The 23,734-nt window shown below is 41.4% G+C and overlaps 2 protein-coding genes across 2 annotated transcripts; both read right to left on the minus strand.

Moving 5' to 3' along the window:
- Positions 1 to 1,150: 1,150 nt before the first annotated feature.
- LOC139479643 (putative nuclease HARBI1) lies at positions 1,151 to 5,547 on the minus strand. The gene is made up of 4 exons (XM_071262484.1): positions 5,473 to 5,547; positions 2,285 to 2,444; positions 1,654 to 1,853; positions 1,151 to 1,348 (listed from the first exon to the last, which is right to left on the minus strand). The coding sequence occupies exons 1-4, from the start codon at positions 5,545 to 5,547 to the stop codon at positions 1,151 to 1,153; spliced, it is 633 nt and encodes a 210-aa protein (XP_071118585.1).
- A 1,745-nt stretch (positions 5,548 to 7,292) lies between these two features.
- LOC139479934 (2'-5'-oligoadenylate synthase 1-like) lies at positions 7,293 to 23,324 on the minus strand. Its single transcript, XM_071262870.1, has 9 exons — positions 23,247 to 23,324; positions 21,249 to 21,410; positions 18,164 to 18,295; positions 16,654 to 16,763; positions 15,420 to 15,611; positions 14,754 to 15,027; positions 10,742 to 10,911; positions 8,154 to 8,344; positions 7,293 to 7,565 (listed from the first exon to the last, which is right to left on the minus strand). The coding sequence occupies exons 1-9, from the start codon at positions 23,251 to 23,253 to the stop codon at positions 7,442 to 7,444; spliced, it is 1,362 nt and encodes a 453-aa protein (XP_071118971.1). The 5' UTR covers positions 23,254 to 23,324; the 3' UTR covers positions 7,293 to 7,441.
- Positions 23,325 to 23,734: the final 410 nt, after the last annotated feature.

The following is a 23,734-nucleotide window of genomic DNA, read 5'->3' on the forward strand; positions in this document are numbered from 1 at the left end:
GAACTTTTCTGTGGATGCAGCCAACATTGTATGAACTTTTACTATTCACGTGAGATTCACGAGTATTATTATAATATCAACCCAGTCTACGTTGCTGTAAACCGTAGAAACGAATATAAGATTGTTGAACACAATTTCGTGAGCCTCCATCAGGCGACGGAATGTGACGCAATTTCTCTTCTGTGGTGTCAACATCAAAGCCTTTTGTTTTAGCAAGAGCGGGATATCTGCTGTAACAGTGGATACGTAAAGTAATGCTATTCCAAAACCTTATGACAAACCTGACTTGGTCACGTTTATATTTCACAAATTCCTCTGTGAGCAAAGATTATTTATGAGCACGCTTCCGCTCCTCCATATGTAGAGGTCAAGGTCAGTAAGGTAAATTATTGTGAAGCGGTAGTAAAATGAATTTAATGAAAATATAATAAAATGAATAATTCAGTTATACACATTAAGACGAAACGAATAGTCAGAGCCATAAAGACACAGTCAACATAATTTCGGTCTCCTGAATTTGCAATGAAGTGAATATTCTGTTGATGTTAGTCAATACATTAATAGCCAATAACATCCATAGTATATTGTCTTTCTCTGAATTATAAATGATTAAAACAAGAGTAGTTCCGTATATAAGTTTTCTTAAGCCGTAATCCCTAATAGAAGCACAGACAAAACCATAAATATTTATGATAATTGTTTATTCCTCCAGGTTCTGCTGAACGTTAATCAGTGGCTGAACCTGGGTTGCCAACTGGTGCCACAGATCCTACTCCAGCAGCTACTACCTCAACCCCAACATCACAAAGTCCTGAAGTCAGAGAATCTCCAGAAACAGAGCACAGTGAAGCAGCACCAAGACTTGATGACGGACGTCCAGCCAGGCAACTCAAGTTCAGAAAAGAAATTACAAAACTCAGTTCTTCAGAAAGAGTCTATCAATTACAGGAAAGAGTTCTATCAGGAGAGCTAGAAAAACAGGAAATGGAAAAAAAGAAACTTAAGCTACAAATTCAACTCCTTGAGCAAATACTGCAACGTGATGATATTGACAATTTCAGTCCATCTCAACTGTTACTTTCTATGATGTAATAAACCTGCAGTTTAATTATCACTATATGTAATTCTTGTGTCCTCTGTTTGTAGTTTATTAGCTGGAGAAGAAGGTATTGGCAATATGATCTCTAATGCCTCGTCCATCATGCCTTCCGCCATATGTGTCCACTGTTGGCTGTTCATCTGGGTTGTCGTTGTCATCTTGTAATGGCTCATTCAGTAATATGGATATATTGTGGAGGACAGCACAGGCAAGGACAATCTGATACTCACGGCGTGGACTCATCCTTATCTGTTGAATAAACAAGAAATGTTTGTGTCAAATACATAAATACAGAATGTCACATTAAAATCTACATTTTAGAAGCAACTTGTTTGCTTCTTTGAATTAGTAATATAATTACTAGTAATTGGATATGTTAGTTAGGATTCTTGGAAAATTATTTGTTTCTGCTATGTGGTCGATGTAAAACGTGAAGCATTGGAACACACAAAACCATGACTCCAAACCTTAAAGTGATGAAATAAATCAAGAATAGATGTAGAAAAGTAAAACATTGGTCAAATTAAGTACACAAATATACTATGCATATTTACCTCAGAATGAAGTACATGAAACCGTCTTTTCCATCGACCAAATGTTCTTTCTATTGTAACTCTTGTAGCACACAAGCTGTCATTGTATCTCTGCTGAGCATTGCCTTGTGGAGTCATGTATGGGGTTTCGAGAAAAGGTCTGCAAGGATATCCACTGTCTCCCAATAGAAAGCCATCTGATATTGAAGTGGGCGACCTCTCTAAGTATTCACACAAAGTAGAGGTACTAAATATGTGGCTATCATGAGTTGATCCCGGCCATTTAACACACACATTCGTAAATTTACCTACAAATTAGACAATAATTAAAATAAATAAGCAATGTTCGTGATGGATTAATGTATTTTCTATTATAGGCATATATATTATATATTACAAACTTCTTACAGCTATATTTTCTTAAAATTACAGTCTCTTGACACAGCTTTGAGCTGAAAAGAACTTTAAAAACATCCCTTGTTCGCTGACTAGAATATCCCATTTGTATTTATTAAGAGTAATGAGAGCATTTACGCAAACCTTTCATTATTTGTCTAATTCCGAATCTTTTTAATGCGGAATTTTATAGACCTTGGAAGGGAAGCTACTCTAATTGCAAAAAGGGACAGTACTCTAATCTCACAAGACGTACCTTCGTGGTCGCACACTGCCTGTACGTTGATACTGTGGTATCCTTTCCGATTAACGAAAGCTGGTTCATCTCTGGTCGGTGCCTGAATACGTATGTGTGTACCATCAATGCAACCTAGGACACTCGGAAAACCACCAAGGGCGAAAAATCCATCTTGAACCTGACGTATGTAGCATTCTTGTGTTGGCCATTTTATGAATTCGTTCTTTCTTTTAACCAAGGCATCAGTCACATCGACTATGACACGTGAAACTGTACTTTTGTCCACCCCCATCGTAAAACCAATCCCTTGAAGGAAACTACCACTTACGTAAAAACAGAAAGCTATCATCAGTTGTTGATCGACGTTTAGAGCATGGCTACGTTGTGTAGGGCGCTCCAAATCTTCCCTCAGTATATTGGCGATGTAGTTGATAGATTCCCGCCCAAATATGTACCTATCACGAAGTTCACTGTCTGTGTAGTTCATTAATGCAAAATTAACAGCTCGGAATCGCTTCTGTTGTCTCGCATTAACCTCTGGAACCATAAAAGCGGCGCTAGGCCTAACCATGAACGCCATTTTGTTTCAAAGATAACCAAGCTGTTACGTATTTAACGGAGGTCGGGAGGTGTGTTAACTTTAACGGGTGTTTAACCAGTCGTTAAAGATAACCATGCTTTGGGAAACAACATAACCATTTGGTTAAATTTAACGGAGAGTTAACACTGACTTAACGGCTGGTTAAGAGTTAACCGGGTTCTGAACAACCGGGCCCTGGGTATTAAATTAATGTAACTTCCGTCCAGATTGTAACATGGAATGAAATGTAAAATCAAACGACAAATGTTTTCTTTATATTCCCGAGGATCGAACTCGCAACCTTCATATCTGTAGCCCAGTGAGTGTACAGAGGTGTTGATAAGCCACACTGGTTTTTAGAATGTCCTTTTCAAGATCCGTACGCGAGCAACAGATATTTTACGCGCGTTTCCTAAGGTTCATGGAAAGTATGTTCGAAACATAAAAAATGTTGATGAATGTTGTTTTAAGTTTCTTTTTTTTCGGTTTCTAAGTATGGAAATACACTTTCCCTCGGTTTTTGGTAGACAGAGCATGCCCTGGGGAGAGGGAAAAACCGCTTCGCCCCCTTGGTTTTTCCCTCTCCCCAGGGCATGCTCTGTCTACCAAAACCTCGTAAACGTGTTTTCTCCAATACTTAAACGAGGGCAGAGTTGCCCTTGATAACCAATCTTCTTCATCCATTCAGCAGCATCTAATACTAAAGATACAACCTAATTCAAAATAGTGTCACTATTATTAACCATTTTCAAACACAATGTCTCTGAGAGAGAACAAAACTTTCACAACACTTGTGATCAGAGCGCAGATCACCATCAGGTTTTCAGGGGAACAAACAAGACAATTGCAGGGGCTGGTGGTCAGATTCAACACTATCAGACACCTTCACATGTACAATAGAACTGAAGTCAGAACATATAATGAAATATTCATTTACACTTTTACCATACTCCATTGGCAGTCCTGGAATTGAGTGAGTTGGGTTCAACGCCGCTTTTAACAGTATTAGTTATATTGCGGCGTGTCAGCTTAATGCGGGGGGAAAGTGATGCAGGTCTCAGACATTTACCATTTCGGTGAAACCCACTGTCACGGGTAATTTCCACATTAGCACTGCTGACAGTGTAGTGGCGGTTACTCGCTGCCTCGACCACGCATGTTTATCACAACTAAACCGAAAGTGGAAGTTGACATCAATACTTAGCTGAACGAGGCCAACAGCTGTTTTTGGTTGACAATAGTGTCTTTGTAGTCTTTGCATCGATTTCAGGTCATACTATGCACATCTAAATATATAAACACGTTGTGTGATCGGACGATAGGATTCCCTCGTCTATAATCCCCGAACCCAAAGTCAGTCCCAGGTGTAGCTCAACTAAACTGTCGTCGTAACGAAAGGTGTATTGAGGACAGTTGTGATACCATTTTTAAAAAAAACAAAAAACATGCTGACAACTGAAAGATAACGAGTGAATGAGATAGGCCTACGCCGCTTTTAGTTAAATAGTCCGTATCACGGCAATGAACACTCTGTACCAAGTGTTGAATCACAAGACGAGGGTCTTTCTCGTGGGTGTGTTATTGCTTTCCGCCAGACCCGTGCAGGTCCGGGGTAGAATAGGTCTTCAGTAACCCATATGCTTGCCGTAAAAGACGACTCTTCTTGTCGTAATAGGCGACAAACGGGATCGGGTGCATGTCATGGTATCTCAATTGCGGGGATCGATGCTCATGATATCAGTCAGATATCTGTATATGAGGGGGAATAGCGTGTCTACGTAACTCTCACATATTTCATCACATCGGAACCAGCTTTCACTCATCATGCCGGATTCCCTGGCTAGCCCATTTCGAAAGATTGACCACTTGGTGAATATATACTAGTATTATTATCAATGCCTTTTGCTATCACCACTGTATTTTTGGTATTTGATACTGACCAATACCATCATATTATATATTGCCATTGAATATTGTGCTACCACTCACTCTGTTGTGTACTGCCATTGTAATTGCTGTGCAGTAATTTGTTTTGATTTGTAAACTTAGTTAATTTTGTAATATATTCTTTAAAAAAAAAGAAACGCTCCACAACACTTATTGATTGTAGTCATCTCAGTTATCGGTACATAGAAACGTCCAAGGTGAAGGTCAGCAGCTACCATCAATGACGCTTATGTCCCCGGATGGAATTGATATCGGCCTGACATCTCCTGTCCATGGAAGAGACGAGTATGCGAATCACATCCTTGGGAATGGTAGCCCACTCGGCCTGCAACGCAAAAGTCAACTGCTGCAACGTCAGGGGTTGTGCATGGTTGACGTCGACGTAGCCGTCTATCCAATTCATCCCACAGGTGCTCTATCGGGTTCAAATCCGGGGATCTGGAGGGCCAGGGGAGAATACCAATGTTGTTGTTGTGTAGGCAGGCTCTTGTGATCCATGCTGTATGCTGTCGAGTGTTGTCCTGCTGGAATACACCGTTGCTGTTGGCTGCAATTGGAAGGACGTGTGGTATGAGAATTAAGTTGATGTATCTTTGAGCCGTAAGATTACCCTGGATATGGACCAAACCTGTCCTGCCATGATGAGAGATAGCCGCCTTCATCATAACGCTACCCTCACCAAACCTGTCCACTTCCTGTACGCAGTTTCTGGCATAACGTTCTCCCCGACGTCTGTAGACCCGTACTCTTCCATCCCCTCCACGGACGAGAAATCTTGATTCGTCTATCTCTCTATCGTAGTTGAGATCATACCCTGTGATGACGATGTTGTCGACTCAATATACCGCGTCGGACATGACGTCTTGCTCGCAGACCTGCTGCTCTTAAACGGTTTCAAACGGTCTGGTCGGAGATTCTGCGCAGTCCGGGTATTTTGGATACGGTTGAGGTAGCTGTGGTCGTCCTTTCACGTAGGTGGCGCAGTCGGATGTAGCGATCTTAGGCAGGAGTGGTTACTCTTGGTCGTCCCGACCTTTACCGATCATGTGTTGACCAATGCTGTTGAAACCGATCCCAAAGCCTTGTTTTGGGGTGGGAGCTACATTGAAAACCCTGGCGAGAGCTGATCTGGATATCTCTGCCTGCAAGCCGCCTATGACGTTGTTTCTTTGCACTTCTGTTAATCTTGGCATGTTGTTGAACTGTTCGATTGACGCAGATGCCAGGCAATTAAAATCTCTGCACTTTAACACTGTTCATAGTGATGCTGCACGTGCAGTACATGCAGCTCCATGGCCCTTTTGTTAATGCACTGTGTTCGGTTTTTTTCTGAATCGTACGTGTTTTCCCGACTAATGGTTTGCATGTCCTTGTTGTGATCATTTTGATCCTGGAAATTTGTCACTGACACTATAACACATTAAACTTCTTCATTTTCCACCTATTTGTCTGCTAATTTTGCTTTTATGGCCAAAAATATCCGTATGGCGTTTCTTTTTTTTAAGAGTACACATTAGTTGATTTTAATAACACTTGTTGGTTGTTACTTGGTTTCGCGCTTAGTTCTTTTATGTACAGATTTCTGGGTTAACATGTTTTAATTTGGGAATCGAAACGTGACACAAAGCAGATGTTTTCAACCTATTATGATAGTATAATTACACCAAATATATTGACTTGCCAGCACAATATAACTGTTTGTCATGTCATAACATTTATTCAAATATAGGGCCCATACTTTTAGTACATTACTCCAAAATATGCTTGAAGTATTAGGAATGATATGTTTGGTGATGTAAATGATTTTGCCAAATGTTAATACTGTGTTTCAATAAAGCTGCCCAAGTGGACACATTATCTTGTCATATAAAGTCTTCAAATCCATGGAACCTTTTGAGCCACAGTAACATCTTTAATCGCTGCTACATTAATACTTCTATATTCAGGGGATAATGACTGGGAATTTCTTTTAAATTTATCTTTTTGCCCTTTCCATACAGAGTGGAAACATATTTTCTGAAAAGTTTGTATCATATGATCTGTATGGACGAGGACAGGAGATTTAAATTTGGTATCAGTAGAGATTTCAATACTGCATTTATTCCAACTGGTGTCAAAGTTTGAATGGACCATAAATTCATTTCATTTCCTATCTTTTAAGTTTAACTGTAAAATTCAAATTAATGATTTCTTGGCGTACAACATCAAAATCTGTACCTAATAATTCAAAGTTTGTCTGTGATCAATCCACTTTCCATTCATTACATAGATTATAATGGGATCTCTTTTGGGATCCAATCCAGATAACTTTAATTCTGTCTGTATTGACCTGAAGTCCAGAAAATCTTGATCCACTTGGTCGCCTCTGAGAACAAGCAAAGGTTGCTGGGGACCTATTTTAACCAGCAATCCCCAGGCTTAGCTGCAGATTGACAGTCAGTCAGTCACACTAAACCTTCCCTCAACAACTAAACACTGTTTATCTTGCATCATTTTTATTTTCATTTTTAGTTCTCATAAATAGGCTTGATTGCTTTGATGTTCTGTGGATGTAATGGTGTGGCTTCTATACATTACAATCTCCAGTAATCAAATATCAGCAATCAGGTGTGATGGTTGTTGCAAGTAAGATGCACTGTTCATCAGCCTCACGCCTCCTCCCATCTCTTCAGCAGAGTTGCTGCTTTTCGCGCCGTCATCTCAACCTCCCGTTTGCTAACTGGTCCCACATTCCGGAATGGGTTAGCTGGGTCCAGCAGGAAAGGGGGCTCCCTAAAAGAGAAAAATGAATAGTCAGCAGTTTAAGAATTATACACCAGTTACAGTTTGCTCAAATCAAGAAGGAAAAGCAAGAGGGTAAGCCATCAAGAGTGAGTGAGTGAGTTATATGCTGCTTGTAGCAATATTCCAGCAATATCACAGCAGGGGACATTAGAAACTGGCTTCTCACATAGTAGCCAGGAAGGGAATTGAACCCATCCTTTGTCCTGACAAGCAAACACTTAAACTACTACACCACAGCCAGAAGCCTCAAGAAGAATGAGAGTTGTTTTAAGCACAGTCAGCAATGCAAAAGTTGAGTACAAAAGCCAGGCCAGACAACCCCGTGGTTGATAATGTGATCACCATCAGGGCTTCATGATGGCGTAACCACAGACGACTGTGGCATCAAAGACAGCAAAACAACAGCCACTATTGAAACTGAATGTGGTGGCCAATATAAAAGTGGTAGACATTCAACACAGTTTATGCACAATGATGTCACATACGGAAATGCCCACAGGGTGGAAAATCATCAATTCTATTTCTAACATGTATAGAATCTCTGTGAAATTTATGCACATCATTGTTATAACTTACAGTTTTTTCCTGTAGTCCTTGTAATTATAGTGGTCACTGAAAGCAATGGCCATGGTTTTACAGTCTATCAGCTGTTTAATGACGTCCCTCAAACAGCCTTCGAGGTCGTTGTCCTGGGGGGTGCCCGCCTCCCTCCACTGCCGGACCACCAGCAGCTCCAGGAAGTAGGACCGCAGTGGGACGTCCTCAACCTGGAAATGGAGACGTTACTCACGGAACATTTCTACCAGTGGACGTCCTCAAACTTACACGAACATAGAAAGACTCTATCAGTGGATGTTCTCAACCTTACACAGAAGCAAGACCCTATCAGTGGACGTCCTCAACCTTACACAGACATAGCAAGATCCCATCAGCGGGACATCCTCAGCCTTACACAAACATAGCAAGACCCCATCAGTGGATGTCCTCAACCTTACACAAACATAGCAAGACTCTATCAGAGTGCTGTCCTCAACCTTACACAAACATAGCAGGACCCCATCAGTGGACGTCCTCAAACTTACACAAACATAGCAAGACCCCATAGGTGGACGTCCTCAACCTTACACAAACATAGCAAGACTCTATCATTGTGTGCTGTCCTCAACCTTACACAAACATAGGAAGACTCTATCAGTGTGCTTGACATCCTCAACCTTACACAAACATAGGAAGACTCTATCAGATAATATGTTTATCCTCCAGTCAGTTGTTCATCAGTACTTGGGTAAGAAAAGGAGTAAGATCTATGTTTTATTTGTAGACTTCGCCAAAGCATTTGATAGTATCAACAGATCTAAACTATGGAATGTTCTAAATGAAAATTGAGTTTCACCTAAAATGTTTAACAGTATTCAGTCCATCTATAAATGTGTTTTTTCTTGTGTTAAATATGATAACCATTTATCAGAATGTTTTGAATGTAAGCGTGGTGTCCGACAGGGATGCGTCCTCAGTCCCTTTCTATCTAATTTATTCATAAAGGACTTAGCAAAAGAAATTGAGTCAGGTTGTTCACCAGGAGTTCAGTTCCATCCAGGGTTGTTTCAGTTGTTGCTCTTGTTGTTTGCTGATGACATCACTCTTATTGCTGATACTGTCTACGGTTTACAGAAACATATTAATTTTCTCAAAGATTATTGTAAAAGATATTCATTAACTGTAAATCTTGATAAAACAAAAATTGTGTGTTTAAAAAGGGTGGAGTTTTGTCTAAACATTAACAATGGTATTATGGAGATGGTCCTATAGAATGTCTATCTTCTTATAAATATTTAGGTGTTACGTTTACTAAGAACTTAAATTGGACTAAACATGTATCTAATGCATCATTACAGGCTAAAAAAGTTTTGTTTTGTGCGTTAAAATCACTAAGGAATGTGAAAACCTTATGATTATAATGTATTTTTAAGGATATTTGATGCTAAAGCAGCCCCGATTCTATTATATGGATCGGAAACTTGGGGAGTAGATAATTACAAGGAAATTGAATCTGTCCATTTGTTAGCCTGTAAGCAGTTTTTAGGTGTTAAAGCCTCCACATCAGACCATACTGTCCGTGGTGAAGTGGACGATATCCTTTATGTATCTCAATTTATCAACGCTGCATTTCATAATTGGTGTAAGATGTTAAATATATGCCCGATTCCCGTTACCCTAAAAAGAGCTACAATATGTTGTTTCTTGAAGCCTTTAATGGTAAATGTAATTGGGTGTCTAAAATCAAGTTGCTCTTGTATAAATTTGGGTTTGGCTATTTTTTGGAAAATCAGGATGTTGATTCCCCAAACTTGTTTATTACTGAATTTGTATCACGTCTAATATGTATTTATGAACAGGATTGGCATTCAGCAATTTTCGGAAGCTCTAAAATGTATCATTATTCATTATTTAAAATGTCATTTTGTGTTGAACCATATATATCTGCTGTAACTATTGGTAAATTTAGATCGGCTATAGCTCGTTTTTGTTGCAGTTCGCATTCCTTATATATTGAAACGGGGAGATATAACAATGTACCTAGAAACTTGAGGATTTGTAAATTATGCAATATTTGTTATGTGGAAAATGAATACCACTTTTTGTTAATTTGTAAAGCCTATGATAATTTAAGACAACAATATATCCATGAAAAGTTTAATGTCCATCCTACCCTGGATAAATTTAATATGTTAATGTCTGACTGTAACCAAACTACAATTCGAAATACCGCAATGAATTTGTATTATGCCTTTATCTACCGTGAGTCAATAATTAATAATGTGGACCAATATATGTACCATGGGCCGTTGGCCTAAACATGTACGAAATAAAGAAACTGAATACAGTGGACGTCCTCAACCTTGCACAAACATAGGAAGACTCTATCAGTGGACGTCCTCAACCTTACATAGAAGCAAGACCCTATCAGTGGACGTCCTCAGCCTTACACAAACAAAGGAAGACCCTATCAGTGGATGTCCTCAACCTTACACAAACACAGGAAGACTATATCAGTTTGGTAGTGTCAATCATATTACTTTTTGTGTTTGCAATTCTATTTAGTGCTGTGAACGCGACATAACAATAATATCATTAACTCTGCGGCACATTTCAGGCTGAGATACCTTGATCCAATACTTGAGGAGTCTGATCAAGTCCTTGACCTTGCCGGGGGTGGACACTCGGTTAGTGGCCGTGACAAACTCCAACTGTAGGGGTGACACACAACATGAGTACGGGTCTCGCTCTGGTCCCGACAGACCTTTCATCTCACTGTAGATCTCAGACAGTTGACCTGCAACATTGCTGGTTGTTAATTTGTAAATCACCAGTAATGCTTTATACAAATAATTACTCTTGACGAGGTAAAGATGCAAAAACAAGGTGTTTTGTAAGGACCGTATACTCATTCGTTTTGTTTGACTGAAATTGACTTTAAAGCTTATGGAATCTTAAAACTGTCCTCTGTTTCATTACAGTAACTTAGCTGCGAATCATAAAATGTTTGTACCAGACAACATCTTGTTTTCTAGCAGACAAGTCAATATTCATCACATGAAAGGTCAATACTGATCATGTGATGAGTCAACATTCGAGGTTAGTGTCATTAAAAAGTATTGTTTCATCATGTGGAACGGGTTAACCAATAGAATTGCAAGATTCTTAACAAAGGTATAACAAACACATGCATCCCCATACAGAAACAACCCAGAGGTAGTAACGACATTCAGACAGTAAAGACTGGTTTGTCATCACTCTTCTCAATCAAATGATCTTAAAATGAACCTTACAACTGAAAGGCATCATCCAAAATATTGTATGTACAAAGTTTACCTACACTAAACACTTATAGTGAATTTCCATGTAATGAAAAACATTTCTAACCCTGAGATTGAATATCTTCCTGAGGCAAGAGAGTTAACTGACTGTAAAAGTCCAGTTTCCACCCTTGCCCAACTAGGCTGGAATTCCTGGGCCACAGATGGTAATTATGAGTTATGTCCCTTTTTAGCCTCTCCTATGCCAATCAGATTCCATCTCTCGTATCACTTGCATTATTTTCAAACAAAATGGCGGCGCCCAGTCAACAACAATCCAGTCGATAATCAAGATCCATATTGTGATAAAACAGGTCTTAAAACGGGTGCATCAAATCATGTGAGCGGCTTGATTAAAAACATGAAAAGATCTGTTGACAACACGTTGGCAGTTCACTGCAATCGACCAAAATCTGCACAACAGTTTACGAGCCGGATTTCGATTTCGTTGCGCATTTTGATTGGACTATGCATAGACTTAATCCAGCCAAAATGTAACTCCAGAATACCAGCCTAGTTCCACAAGGGTGTAAACTGGACTTTTATAGTCAGTAATTCTCTTGCCTCGGGAAGATGGAGATTGAATTTCACCATCAACTTATATAAACGGAATGTCAAACAGATTCTTAAAGGCCATAAAGAAACAAATGACAGTTTGGAACAAAAACGTTGTATTCTGAGAGACTTACATGGTCTTACAGGTCTGTCACACTACATCTAGGGCTAGACTATGGCTTCAGTGTGGTGGCTTAAGCCGATGACTCAACAGAACTACAGTATATGGCACATTGCTCATGGGAAGTAGCTCACTGTGACCTACTAGTTTTAGGACAACTTTATCACCTCTTATTACATGAAAAAATCAAATATGTCAAATAACCACAGCATGCAAATCTGAAGATAAAAGGAATAGTAGATAGTGCATTGGTTTGCCCATAAAGTTTATGAACCTTCACGGTGACCTTGGACTCTGCCAAAAAAAAAAGAATGCAAAAGTGATTTTAGTATCTTACATATCACATAAATAATCAACAAATGGTAATCGCTTGTTAAAAAGTAGCACACATCATCGTCATTGACCCAGGTTCCATATGGCACACATGGAACAGAAGATTTTCAAGGTGAAGGTCATCTGTTCTCAATATCTTGTCTGGCCACCATTAGAGTCAAAAACTGACATCATCGTCCAATGGAAGCAATCATATCCCAAATTGTGGCCAGGGGAATGTTCACCCACTCTGCCTGCAGTGCTTGTGCCAACTGTAGGGGGTTTTGTGGTTGTTGCTGACCTGCTCGCAGTTGGTGATCCGGTGCATCCCATAATGTGCAATTGGGTTTGAAGCTGGAACCTGGAGGGCCTGGCAGGACCTGGATGTCGTGATTCCTTGAAAAGACTGTTGTCACTCTTGACATGTGAGGTCTGGCGTTGTCTTGTTGGAAAATGATGTTTGCTTGTTGCATAATGGGAAGGATGTGTGGCCAAAGAATCTCATCCATGTAATGTTGTGCCATTAAATTCCCCAGAATGTGCACCAAGTCTTTCTACCAGTGTAGGATGATTGCCGCCCCTCATCATCACACTACGACCACCAATCTGTCCACCTCCTGTATGCAGTTTAGAACATAATGTCCCCTGCGACGCCTGTAAATACGTCTACCATCCGCACGGCCAAGCATAAAATGTGACTCGTCACAACCCAACTTGTCTCCATCGCAGTTGTGGCCATACTGTGACGTCTACACCATTGATGTTGCAGCAGACGATGCAGGTCCATCAAAATGACATCTAAACAAGTCGCCTAGCACAAATACATTCAGCTCGTAAATGGTTCCTTACGGTCAGGGCTGATATCCTGCGCAACCTGGTAGAACTGTAGTTGTAGAGGTGGCCATGGTGGTTCTTTCATGTAAGTGACATAGCCATATGAATCTGTCCTGTGCTCTAGTAGTGATAAGTGGTCGACCGGATAGGGGAAGGTCACGTCTTGTAATGATACTTGGTGCTACGTGTTGCTATGATGGTGTGTTGGGCATCCGACAGTGGTGGCATGTTTTCACTGTTCACTTGCTGTAAGATTGTGATGGCATGCAAATAAAAACCCAACGTTTGTATAGCCCAACAAGTGATGTTGCACGTGCATGTCATGTTGGTGTGTTTAGGCGCGAGACTTTCAAGGGGTTGTTTTTTGGCGTTTTTTCCCTCTTTTCACCAAATTTCTGCAGAACCTCATTCTTTCCACACAAATAATTCCCAATTCATGCACATATGAGTGAGTGAGTGAGTGAGTTGGGTTTAACGCCGCTTTTAACAATATTCCAGTTATATCCAAGGTGTGTCAGCTTGACGTGGGAGGAAAGCCCGAAGTGATGCCGGTCTCAGACATTTACCACTTCGGTGAAACCCACGAGCACGGGTATGGTGCTGACAAACCTAGAAACATAATTGGGGCGAACCGGAATTCGAACCCACAATCATAGGTTTCTGGCGTGCCCAAGGGACAAGCGAATCGCAGCGCCTTAGACAACTGGGCCACCCGTGCCCCCCATGCACATATGACCAATTCATTTTGGGTATTAATTCTGTATGGATGTCGGCAAATCTCAACCATAAATACAAGGTCTTGTTTTGCTGAGTACATATGGATTTCACTCAAATGTCCATCAGTCTGTTGGCCTGCCCAAAGGAGGAGAAATACCAAGTTTCAGTGGCCTACAGAAAAAGCTTCTTTAGTTCTTGGGCATGGCCTTGAGAATGACCTTGAGCTATGACATGTGAACAAAAGACTTCTATGAAGCTATAAATGAGATATAAGTAATATGATATCCTGGAATTGTGTCAACACTTCATGATCTCAAAAAACGTGTTGTGTCCAGAACAATCGAGCAAAACTAAACAGCATTCTCTTCAGTGCATCCTCCGAACTCATAAACCTCTGGCCATATGCTACTGTTTAACAGGGGCCTGCATTTTGGAGAATAACCTCTCACCATAGACTTTCTCCAGAATATCCCACTTTCCCAGGGATATTCTGTAGAAACTCCCTCTGTCCAAGGAATATTCTACGGAGACACTGATAATTCAAAGAGCTTTTAAGAACCTCTTTTTCAAGTAACTGTATGGCCGGCAAGAGACATTTTACATCACTTCCTACTCTTGGAAAGAATGTTTGAAACAAAAAATTGGTGAAAATGTTGTTTTAGATTTTTCTTAGAGTTTCCAAGTTAGAATAAAACCTCTTAAACAAAGTGGGGGTTTATCCCATTAAAGAAGTGCTGCATAAAGCCACAGGGAATGATTGTAAACTGCTCCAACACATACGTCCACTCTGGGTGATGTCCAGCGCAGGCAGAAGGTCCACCTCATGCTCCTTGTCATCATCATCGATCTTCAGATAGAACTGAAGGGAAAAGGGTGTCTTCTCTTTGAAAAGGAGATGTTCAGACCAGTCTTTCTTGACATACTCCTCCAGCTGCTGCAGCAACCTCGCCTTGTAAAGCTGAAGCTCCTGGACAGTACTGTAGCCATTGAAGAAGATGATCAGGTCAATGTCAGACTTATCTTTCACAGAAGTCCCCTTGCCCAAGGAGCCACCCTGCAATCAAAACGCATGTGGTTTCACACAACTGACTTGTTTGGATAAGGCAAGGAAATTGTTGAAGTCAGCCAATTTTCTCTTACAGTGGAATAAAGTGACCTATCCAGGGTTCAGAATTTTGTAAAGCATTCATGAAGTGTGATTCAGCTGATCTTATGACATTTATTATTTCTTAACCTAATGCAAAGCAAAAATATTCTCAAAGTTTTCTCAACTATTTACATAATTACAGAGATCTTTTAAATTATCTCATGAGGTTGTTTACAGTGCCAAGAAATGCATTTTATTGAAGAGCAAGGTCAAAGTGCAAAAGTCAAATTTGGGTCATTTAAATTTCACCGTCTTGGTCAAGCGGTTTCTGAGAAGCAGGGCACAACGCACGACAGTACCTTCACTATTCGCTTTATGTTGAAGGGGCTTGTTCTTGCCTGCAGAGAGCGAACAAGTTTGTCTATGATTTTCAGGCACTGAGAATTGAATTTTTGGTTTGGTCGGATATCCCGATCAATGAACTTGTAGAGTGTGTCTCCAGCTTGCATGCCAGGCATCAGGAGGGCCTTGGTCCGAGGGCGTGACGGAGGCTGCAACACGTAACTCATGTATGTGTAACAGGTAAGCACTACTTCTAACACGTAACCTATATTTGGTAACATTTACACAAAATGTCTGTAACAACTGTATTTGCAGTAATAAGCCTCCCCCACCCCATCCCTTTGAGAAGCTGACTATTGCCTCATATTGAAGCAATGTGTTGCACAAGAAATACTGCCATTAGTGCAATTTAAAATAAAAAATAAGTACCACTTTCTGTAATAATCCTGTTAAGACCACCCAGTCAAACTCCGACACATATCTCCTGAGATGATGGGGTAGCCTAGTAGTTAAAGCATTCGTTCATCACAACGAAGGCACATGTTCAAATCCCCACATCGGCACAATGTGTTGAACCCCATTTCTGGTGTCCCCCGTTGTGATATTGCTTGAATATTGCTAAAAGCGGATTTCTGTCAGAACTAGACCAAAGAAATGGTCCCACATTTACTCTGCTTATTTGTCCACATGGAAACCTGAGTAATCTGGACTTCCTCCCTTCCGACCGCGTCTGTGGTCTAGCGTAGTGGCTAGAGTGTCTGCCAGGGGGACTGGAAGGTCGGGGGTTTGATCCCATCCATGTCAGAGTAGGTGTTAAAACAATGTCAGCCCTATGAAGGACAATACTCTACACCCAGGTGCCTTCAGTCAAATCGTCCCCCACAGAACATGTACTGTCAGCCCTATGAAAGACAATTCTCTACACCCAAGTGCCTTCAGTCAGATCTTCCCCCACAGAATATGTAATGCCAGCCCTATGAAAGACAATTCTCTACACCAGGTGCCTTGAGTCAGATCTTTCCCCACAGAACATGTACCCGTCAGCCCTATGAAGGACAATACTCTACACCCAGGTGCCTTCAGTCAGATCTTCCCCCACAGAACATGTACTGTCTGCCCTGTGAAGGACAATACTCAACACCCAGGTGCCTTCAGTCAGATCTTTCCCCACAGAACATGTACCCGTCAGCCCTATGAAGGACAATACTCTACACCCAAGTGCCCTGGTCTCTGAACATGAGCTGTACATACCACGCTCACGGCAGCGCCAACACCAATTGCACCCACAGCACCACGAGACGTGCTGCCGCCTCTGCTACTGCTGACTTCTTCAAACTTCTTCTTCATCAATGCCAGCTCATCTGGATGAACACAGGCAGTCTAAGAAAATCTCGACATTATATGTGCACATTCTGTCATTTCATACATAATTGACATTAACTGTGAAGTAAAGATAAGTGTCACAATAGTCTTCTGGTTGGGTCTACACCTTTAATGTGCTTCATTGTCATTGACCAAGAAAAAATATGAATAACCTATTGTAAAGCAAAATGGGTTCCTGGGCCCACACTCTCCTTGATACCTGGTTCGTGTACCTCTTATACCTGGCTCCACAACCTCTGATACCTGGCTCCACAACATCTGATACCTGGCTCCGCAACCTCTGATACCTGGCTCCACAACATCTGATACCTGGCTCCACAACTTCTGATACCTGGCTCCTCAACCTCTGATACCTTGCTTCACAACCTTTGATACCTGGCTTCACAACCTTTGATACCTGCCTTCACAACCTCTGATACCTGGCTCCACAACCTCTGATACCTTGCTTCACAACCTCTGATACCTGGCTCCTCTCCCTCTGATACCTGGCTCCACAACCTCTGATACCTTGCTTCACAACCTTTGATACCTGGCTTCACAACCTTTGATACCTGCCTTCACAACCTCTGATACCTGGCTCCACAACCTCTGATACCTGGCTTCACAACCTCTGATACCTTGCTTCACAACCTCTGATACCTGGCTCCTCTCCCTCTGATACCTAGCTCCACAACCTCTAATACCTGGCTCCACAACCTCTGATACCTGGCTCCACAACCTCTGATACCTGGCTCCACAACCTCTGATACCTGGCTCCACAACCTCTGATACCTGGCTCCACAACCTCTGATACCTGGCTCCACAACTTCTGATACCTGGCTCCTCAACCTCTGATACCTTGCTTCACAACCTTTGATACCTGGCTTCACAACCTTTGATACCTGCCTTCACAACCTCTGATACCTGGCTCCACAACCTCTGATACCTTGCTTCACAACCTCTGATACCTGGCTCCTCTCCCTCTGATACCTGGCTCCATAACCTCTGATACCTTGCTTCACAACCTTTGATACCTGGCTTCACAACCTTTGATACCTGCCTTCACAACCTCTGATACCTGGCTCCACAACCTCTGATACATGGCTTCACAACCTCTGATACCTTGCTTCACAACCTCTGATACCTGGCTCCACAACCTCTAATACCTGGCTCCACAACCTCTGATACGTGGCTCCACAACCTCTGATACCTGGCTCCACAACCTCTGATACCTGGCTCCTCTACCTCTGATACCTGGCTCCACAACCTCTGATACCTGGCTTTACAACCTTTGATATTGCCAAATTGAAGGAGAGGAACAGTTATTGTTTTCAGGCATTCTCCTTCATTGCTCCAACATGTTTCATGTTTAGAGAAAGCCATAGAAAGGGAGCCCTACCTCTCAGTTGCTGGATCTCTTCGTCCTTCTGCTCGATCTCTTTGTTCTTCTCCTGCAACACTCTATCAGCCATTACACTCTCCTGCCTCACCTTAGTCACCATGTCATGGAGTTGTCTCCCTTGGTCTGTGACTGAAACATGTCCACCCATGGCTACAAAGGTCTAGCTACGGTATTCTTCACAAACATACATACCATGCACTGTGATGCTTTATTTATTTAGCCGCACAGTGAACCGCTGTTAGTTCAGACCCCATTAGACTGGAAACACAAGATGATTACCGTTAATGTCACTGATATCACAAAAGTCTTTCATCTTTACAACTTATTTGTACATCTGGAAATTTGGTTCTCCCCAAGGTTTTCAATGAAAATGGTGCTGTTGGGAAAAAAACTGTTTTCACACTCCAGACGCATGTGTGAGCCTTACAATTGTACTAGCTGGGTACTCCCTATTATACCCAGGGTTCTCCCTATTATACCCAGGGTACTCCCTATTATACCCAGGGTTCTCCCTATTATACCCAGGGTACTCCCTATTATACCCAGGGTACTCCCTGTTATACCCAGGGTACTCCCTATTATACCCAGGGTACTCCCTATTATACCCAGGGTACTCCATATTATACCCAGGGTACTCCCTATGATACCCAGGGTACTCCCTATTATACCCAGGGTACTCCCTATTATACCCAGGGTACTCCCTATGATACCCAGGATACTCCCTATTATACCCAGGGTACTCCCTATTATACCCAGGGTACTCCCTATCATACCCAGGGTACTCCTTATTATACCCAGGGTACTCCCTATTATACCCAGGGTACTCTCTATTATACCCAGAATACTCTCTATTATACCCAGGTTACTCCCTATTATACCCAGGGTACTCCTTCTTATACACACAGTACTCCCTATTATACCCAGGGTACTGCCTATTATACCCAGGGTTCTCCATATTATACCCAGGGTACTCCCTATTATACCCAGGGTACTCCCTATTTTACCCAGGAAACTCCCTATCATACCCAGGGTACTCCCTATTATACCCAGGGTACTCTCTATTATACCCAGGATACTCCCTATTATACCAAGGTTACTCCCTATTATACCCAGGGTACTCCCTTTTATACCCAGGATACTCCCTATTATACCCAGGATACTCCCTATTATACCCAGGGTACTCCTTCTTATACCCAGGATACTCCCTTTTATACCCAGGATACTCCCTATTATACCCAGGATACTCCCTATTATACCCAGGGTACTCCCTATTATACCCAGGGTACTCCTTATACCCAGGGTACTCCCTATTATACCCTGGGTACTCCCTATTATACCCAGGGTATTCCCTATTACCGTATTTTCTTGAGTATAGTGCCCACTTTTTTCCAAAAAACACAGCTGTGTAGAAGGGGGTGCACATTATACCGGAATTATGAGTTTGGATGTTTTTTCCCCCCATGGAAAGACATTACCCTGAGCATGTAACACCGGAAATACCATGTCAACAAATCCATACTGAAGTTCGCAAATTATTCATGTAATTAGATCTACACTTTCTGGCTATCAAAATTGTTCTTTGTATATCTGGACTTATGTTTGTAACTTATTTCATTAATTTTATTCAAAATTCCTTTTAATATCGTTTTTATTAATTTCGGCGAAATTGTGTGTGAAGCGATCGGAAGATCGCACAACTCACCGTTATTAACAGCAACCACGGTCAGATTACCGCTATTGCCGCCTTGAAACAAACTTTAGTTGACAGAGAATGGATACATATATCATAAATGCAATACTTTGATTCGTTAAAAGCAATATTTGTTTTTGTTGGACAATTCTATGTCAACACGTAATTCTCGGGATCGCGTGCACGGGAGCCTTGACGGTGACTGGTCAGACTGGTTCCATGTAAAAAATAATAGCGATCAGCTGCTTCGCTTTTTAATATTTTAAATATGTTTAGTAAAACCTGCATCTAAATTAACAAAATATTGGAATATATTATTCCTGATAAAAAAATGGTTTCAGATACAACTTTTGCTGATACTTGCATTAAAATACTGTAAAGTTATATCATTGGGTGTGTCTTGACCGAATCACCGGTAGATTCCAAGCAAACGTGTGTACAGCTGATTGCTGTGTCCGGCTTAGTTTACGAGAAAACACACAAGGTAATCTTAATCCCTGGATATAAAACAATGCCTAGCTGAACAAAAAATACAATTTAAACGGTAAATCAACATGTCTGGTGATTTTTTATCTCAAATTTCGAATTTGTACTGACGAAGTTTCTCATCACCCGTTCGTTTGCCAGACTTCGCTGAGGGGGTACGGTGTAATTTTTTTCTGCGCATAATATTCAAATTTCTTTTTTTCCAAAATATTGAATCTGCTAGAGGGGGTTGCGCATTATACATGGGTGCGCACTATACTCAAGAAAATACGGTATACCCAGGATACTCCCTATTATACCAGGGTACTACCTATAACACCAAGGGTATTCCCTACTATACCCAGGGTACTCCCTATTGTACCAGGGTACTACCTCTTATACCCAGGGTACTCCATATAATACCCAGGGTATTCCCTATTATACCCACTGTACTCCCTATGATACCAAAGGTACTCCCTATTATCATGAGGGTATTCCCTATTATACCCAGGGTAATCCCTATTATACCCAGGGTACTCCCTATTATACCCTTCGGTTTTCCCTATTATACACGGGGTACTCCCTATTACACCTATGGTATTCACTATTATACCGAGGGTATTCCCTATTACACTCATGGTACTCCCTATTATACCCAGGGTACTCTTTATTATACCCAGGGTACTCCCTATTATACCCAGGGTACTCCCTATTATACCCAGGGTACTCTCTATTATACCCAGGGTACTCCCTATTATACCCAAGGTACTCTCTATTACACCCAGGGTATTCCCTATTATACCCAGGGTATTCCCTATTATACACAGGGTACTCCCTTGTAGAAGAGTCTCTTACAAGAACCTTTCTTGCCAATAGAGTAGTTGATATTTCTACAAGTACACATCAATGACTGAGTCTAAAACTTACCCATCTTATCCAACTGAGTAATAGAGCTATTGTCTGCCATTGACTTCATGTTGTCAAAACTTGACCTTGTGTTATCACCCCTCGACCTTGAGCTGTTAACCCTTGAGTTACCACGGTTACTGAAGTCCCACTCCTTCGTCCCTCCATCACCGTAAGGATTGTCTGGAACAAAAGTCGCACAACAAAAATGAAACACATGAACCTTGTATATTTGCTGACAAAACAGAATGCAGGTTTACAGGAAGTAACAGTAGTCTCTCGTGTGCACTGAGTCACTCATGTATGTTGCTCACTTGCCAACAGTGAAGACTGTCAACACAATATAGTCATGTGTCCCTTAGACTGACAGTAGGACTTGCCATAAACATATTCAATCATCTGATGATCATGTGAACAAGTCCATTTCTGGTGTAAAAATCCAACTCACTCACTCACTCATGTGAACAAGGGAACAGAACACCCAGAGTGAGTGAGTGAGTGAGTATGGTTTTACTCCGCTTTCAGCAATATTCCAGCAACATCACAGCGGGGAACACCAGAAATGGGCTTCACACATTATGCCCATGTGGGGAATCAAACCCAGTCTTCAGCATGACGAGCATTCAAGGGGGTTTCGGTTTGAGACAATAAATACAAGACAATCCTAACTAAAGACTGCAAAGTCTTCTAGGCATACAATATTATTTCATCTTTATCTGCTCAACAAGGAGACAACACAACAATATGTAGGATATGTTCTACCTTAAAACTAGTATGTACCTAGATCTACCTGTCACTTCTGTAAATCTGAGCACTGACCCGTTAATTAGTTTGCTTATTATTCACTCCGCGCTAAAGAAACTGCTTTATACAGGGATGTATCACACCCTGCATCTGCACCCTGTATCTCACCCTGCATCTGCACCCTGTATCTCACCCTGCATCTGCACCCTGTATCTCACCCTGCATCTGCACCCTGTATCTCACCCTGCATCTGCACCCTGTATCTCACCCTGCATCTGCACCCTGTATCACACCCTGCATCTCACCCTGCATCTGCACCCTGTATCTCACCCTGCATCTGCACCCTGTATCTCACCCTGCATCTGCACCCTGTATCACACCCTGCATCTGCACCGTGTATCTCACCCTGCATCTGCACCCTGTATCTCACCCTGCATCTGCACCCTGTATCTCACCCTGCATCTGCACCCTGTATCACACCCGGTATCTCACCCTGCATCTGCACCCTGTATCTCACCCTGCATCTGCACCCTGTATCTCACCCTGCATCTGCACCCTGTATCTCACCCTGCATCTGCACCCTGTATCTCACACAATCCAAAGGAAGTACTAATTTTCCAAATTCATCTTATGCAAGTTATAACTAATGATGAGTCTTTACACAGGGGACTAGTAAAGATCGAGGGAAGTACCTGGCTAATGTTTAGTTTTATAAAATAATTACATTGAGTGCGAAGCTGAAATACTTCCAAGAAATTAAGAACTTTAAACAATATTCCTATTCTGAATAAATTTGCTTGCAAGGGTTTGGATCCTACACACATTTCTGGCTTATTGCATGCGTGATGGCAGACACCATATACCAATATACATATGATCCCTGGTGATGGTAACTGAAAATGAATAAACTAAATGACATTCTACTTTACATTTGAGTGAGAGTTGATTGTAGGTAGGATCACTAAGGACCTTAACTGTGACAAAGATTTAGTTGCCGTGTGTCCAGCAACATTCCTGTTTATGATTTGACACTAAAAATTGTTTTCAGCATCTGGGGAGCAAGAAGAACACCCACTATAGTATGACTGATATAAATAGACACGACGTACCCTCCTCCTGTCTGAACGGTACCTGCTGACAGTTCTCTGTGGATATATGTAGGCTAAGTTTGGTAATGATCTGACATAACAATTAACACACACACATCCCCAGAGGCTCTGCAGTTTAATGTTTGGCCTAAACGATGAACAAAGCTTGACACAGCGTTCCACTCACCTGCCATTTTACAGCCACGCTTCGAAGTGACACTTGGAAAAACCCGTTCTGTTAATAGCCTTATCGCTTACGCATCGGTTGTTTCCGTATATTCGATCGTTCTTGTGATAATATATTTTCGCGGGTGCTGTTTCTCCGCTCTGTTTTAAACGAGTTTAATCTACCCCGACATCGTCTGTTTTAACGGTAAACGAAGTCAGAGATAATTCTTATTAATTTTTTCGCAACCTCGGCGACCAAACCATAGACTGGGCTCATGTCTACCTAAACTAGTCTTGTAGACAGGCGGCGGCCGATTTGTCGTAGGCTACGATTGGACGACACTAAACATTTCATTCATTGGACCTCGGTATAGAATGAAAATAAATAATTTCAATAGTGGATTAAGTTAAGTTTGTTTGCGAAGTAAAAGTGGTCTCGACAAAATGAACATTAGCAGAGCACTTTGTTATAATTATTTTCACTCAAAAACGTTTATTTGCATTCGT

This window comes from Haliotis cracherodii, unplaced genomic scaffold, assembly GCF_022045235.1.
Source record: "Haliotis cracherodii isolate W230 unplaced genomic scaffold, xgHalCrac1.p SCAF_4, whole genome shotgun sequence".
In the NCBI taxonomy this organism is placed as follows: domain Eukaryota; kingdom Metazoa; phylum Mollusca; class Gastropoda; order Lepetellida; family Haliotidae; genus Haliotis; species Haliotis cracherodii.